A 3,932-nucleotide genomic window follows, 5' to 3' on the forward strand; every position below is an offset into this window, starting at 1 on the left:
GGGCGGAGCGAGCCCCGGGCCAGGGAGGGGGTGACCGGCGTCTTTGTGCTTCCCCGCTCAGGCCCGCCCGCCCGCCTGCCCGCCTGCCTGAGCCGCTGCGTGAGCCTGGGCCCGGCCGCCCAAGCCGCCCGCTGAGCCAATGCTAGATCTGGAAGCGGTTCCTGAGCGCTCTTTGGGCAACGAGCAATGGGAGTTCACCCTGGGTAAGTGCCGGGCCCGGGCACTGGGGGGATGGGATGGGGCCGCTCTCGGGGGCGCGGGCCTGCGGTCACTCTTCACCTGCTTCGCGTCTTATTTACCAGCTGCCCCGTGTCCCTCTTCCCGGAGCCTCTTGCTGGCGTGTTTTACCTGTCACTCGAAGAGCTCCCAGAATAGACAAGCAGGTTGTATTCATCAGGGATGAGAAATCTCAGGTGATAGGGTGCCTGGTTCAGGGCTTTTGCCCGTGGGGATCTCAAGCGGTGTAGGAGTCTGAGGGGGCCTGGCAGCCACCTCCTGGAGTAGCTGAGTTGTCTTCATTTTTTCACTGGGGAGGAAACAATGGTGGAATAAAATGCTGAAGGCACCTAATGGCAATTCATGCCTTCAGCATGTTTTCCCTGCTTAGGCTTTGTCTCCTTTAAAAGATGCTTTTTTTTTTTCTCTCTCTCTGTCCCTTCACCCCCTCTTCTCCCCCCCACCCCCATTTGGAGAGCCAATCTTTCCAACACCTGACGGAAATGTACTTTGCATCCAGAGCTAACTCCAGGCGCTTGCACACAGTGGTGGGTTTTACATGGTATGGAACCAAACAGCTATTTAGTTTTCATGCCTGTGTTTCTAGTGCTGTAAAGGTTCAACCCATGGCTACACTCTGCACTAATTTTAAAGCTGCTCTGAGGTTATTTTACAGTTGCATCTGGTTTTGGCATTGGGTTCTTTGCCCATAACTTCTTACTGTAGATACTACAGGGTTCTGAATCGCTCTTGGTTAAGATAGTCCTTTGTACACTAGCATTTCTTCTGTGTAGAAGCCAGCGTGTAGACACTTGTTTATCTAACCTGCTCGGAGCAGTTTTAAACAATGTAAGAATGGCTTTCGATGTTGGTACCACGTCTATGCTATTACTCCCATTAATGCAGCAATGAGTGGAGGTGAACCAGTGGTGGAAAGGAAAGGAATCATGGACAAAATACTCAAAAATCTTCAAAGGGCGTCTGTTAGGCCCAGTTCTACAACTACCTGTGCCTACATGGAGCTCTGACTTTGTTGAGGCTTTGTGTTGGTGCAGAGGTTCACCAATGTAAAGCTCATTATGGGATTGTTGCCTTAGAGTTCTCCCTGAACTGTTTTTTGTGGGTTTTGTGCAGCATAATTAATTACACGAACTCCAACGCTAAGTAGGATTTGATGGCTGATTTGAGTGTTGACATGGTTTTTGGAAGATAACTGTAGTAGCCTTCATTTTATGGTGGCTGCCCCCACTTTTTGACAGAACTATAAAATTGTCTCTCAAATAGTTTTTCAAATGGACATCCTTTGATTAGGGTAGCAGCCCTGTAGTTGGGAATGAAGAGGTAGTTTTGTTCAAAGTCTGGTAACTAACCCAACATAAAAACCTACAGAGGGAAAGATACTTGGAAGTTTTCACGTGCAAAGTCCCCTGTCTCCAACATGTTACTGAATTGCACATTGAGGCTGATGCTTCATTTTTGTTCTCAGTCCAAAGTCTGAAGTCCCTTCCTTTTTTTATTTAAATATAAAGTTTGATCCAATTCTTCTTGAACACTTGAATTCCCTACAGCATCGGATGGGGGAAGAAAAGGTTGTGAAAATGCACAACCTGGTTCTTGTAGTTTCTCAGTACATGCATGAATGAATAAATTTAGCATCTTTTGCATTATTTCAGTGTTTAGCATGTTCATTCTAGTTAACTCTAGTTTGATCAGTAGGATACCTTTTGTGTTTAAATCGGGGAAATAATTGGAGGTGTACTCGCATTAAAATGTGCCACAGAGCAATTAAAAGTCCTAAAAGCAGATTTCTGTATTCACATGTTTATAGCTTGTTGTTTAGAGCACAGCGGTGTGACTTTATAATGCAAAGCAAAGGTATTGGTTTCTTCAGACTAGTATCTCTTATATGCTAAATCAGGGGTTGGCGGTGTTTTTGGCTGGAGTGCCAGAAACACCCCAACTCTGACCCATGCCTCGACATGGCTTGTCAGGGGCAGGCCACAGGGGAGCCACGAGCCCAATCCTTGTCGATAATGGCAGCTACACGTGCACCTCTGGGCCAACAGCGGTAGAGGGTTTGGAGTTGTGCTGCCTCAGTCCCTTCTCCACCCTGCACCCTGAGGCACATGTGCAGTCGCCACCAGCACAGAGCTGATGCCAGGACTCTGGAGCCTCGGCACCAGCCCTGTATCACTGGTAGGTGCACGTTGCCTCAGACAAATGGTGGGGCGGGGGCCTGGGGCAGCGCAACCCCGGTCCCTTCCCCCGCTGTCCACCTGGAGGCACTCCTGCAGTTACCACCGACACGGAACATGGCCATGAACTCTAGGGCCCCGTACAGCTCTGGGCAGCTGTAGCAGGTGGGCAACAGGGTGCAAACGGCTGCACTGGGCTCTGGAGTGCTAGCAGTAGCTTCGTTGTGGTGGTGACTGCTTGCATGCCCCTGAGCAGATGGTGGGGGAGCAGCTGGTGTTGCACTGGATCAGGCCCTCCCCTGCTGTCCAACCAGAGGGGTGCATGAAGCTGCCACTGGCACAAAGCCTGGCTGGGGCTCTGGAACCCAGTACAGGTGTTTGCAGCCTCCTACTTGTAGTTGGCCTGGGCTTTGGGTAGCTGGTGCCAGCCATAGAGCCTGGGCTGTTCGCAGCAGGACTTGCTGCCTCTTAGCTACCTTCTGGGCGCTGCCTGGGCTCCTTGGTTAGCAACAGCTGCCCAAAGGCTGGGCTGGTGGTGGTGTGCTGAGTAAAGTGGCCTCATGTACCATGCTGTGGCACACATACCGGGGGTTGGCAACCCCTGTGCTAAATGTTCTCTCTCAGACTCTGTAACCCAGGGGTAGGCAACCACTGACACATGTGGCACCTGAAGGCATTTTGCTTGGCCTGCGCACTTCAAAAGGGCCGGGGGCTGTGCTGCCACAGGGATTGGTCCCCTTAAAGCTTCCCTGGCATCCGCCTCTGGAACACCAACATTTTTAAGAAGGGGAGGAAGGAGGACCCAAGTAATTATGGGCCTGTAAGCCTCACCTCGGTGCTTGGGAAGCACTTGGAGAGGATCATCAAGGAGCATATCTGTGGGGGGCCTGCAGGGGAGATCATGCTCAGGGGCAAAGGCAGGTCCTGCCAGACCAACCTGATTGCCTTTTACGACCAAGTAACTAAATCCTTGGATGGTAGTGTCGCTGTGGACATAGTCTTTCTAGACTTTACGAAGGCCTTTGACACTGTCTCTCACCCCCATCCTCATCAATAAATTAAGTGACTGCGGCACTGATGCCTGCACAGTTGGATGGGCACCCAGAGAGTAGTGGTTGACAGGTTGTACTCAACCTGGTGAGATGTGAGCAGTGGGGTACCCCAGGGCTCTGTCTTCGGGCCCACACTGTTTAGCATCTTCATCAGTGACTTGGACAAGGGGGTGGAAAGCACACTGTCCAAGTTTGCTGATGACACTAAGATGTGGGGCAAGGTGGACACACTTGAAGGGAGAGAGAGACTGCAGCTAGATTTAGACAGACTATAAAAGTGGGCAGACGAGAATAGGATGGGGTTCAGTGTAGACAAATGCAGAGTGCTGCACCTTGGGAGAAGGAATCCACAGCATACATACAGGCTGGGGAATTCCCTTCTTGAAAGCACAGAGGCGGAAAGGGATCTTGGAGTCATTATTGACTCCAAGATGAACATGAGCCGCCAATGCCAGACCGCAGCCAGCAA

General features: G+C 51.0%; 1 protein-coding gene across 1 annotated transcript in view; it reads left to right on the forward strand.

Moving 5' to 3' along the window:
• Positions 1–6: 6 nt before the first annotated feature.
• Positions 7–3,932, forward strand: part of CUNH16orf70 (chromosome unknown C16orf70 homolog) — a 71,857-nt gene continuing 67,931 nt past the window's right edge. The window contains exon 1 of the mRNA XM_025198426.1: positions 7–220. Coding sequence (XP_025054211.1) covers positions 140–220 — 81 coding nt within the window. The 5' untranslated portion in view covers positions 7–139. The remainder of the gene's footprint in view (positions 221–3,932) is intronic.

The sequence above is a fragment of the Alligator sinensis genome, unplaced genomic scaffold, assembly GCF_000455745.1.
Source record: "Alligator sinensis unplaced genomic scaffold, ASM45574v1 scaffold97_1, whole genome shotgun sequence".
NCBI classification, from domain to species: Eukaryota; Metazoa; Chordata; order Crocodylia; family Alligatoridae; genus Alligator; species Alligator sinensis.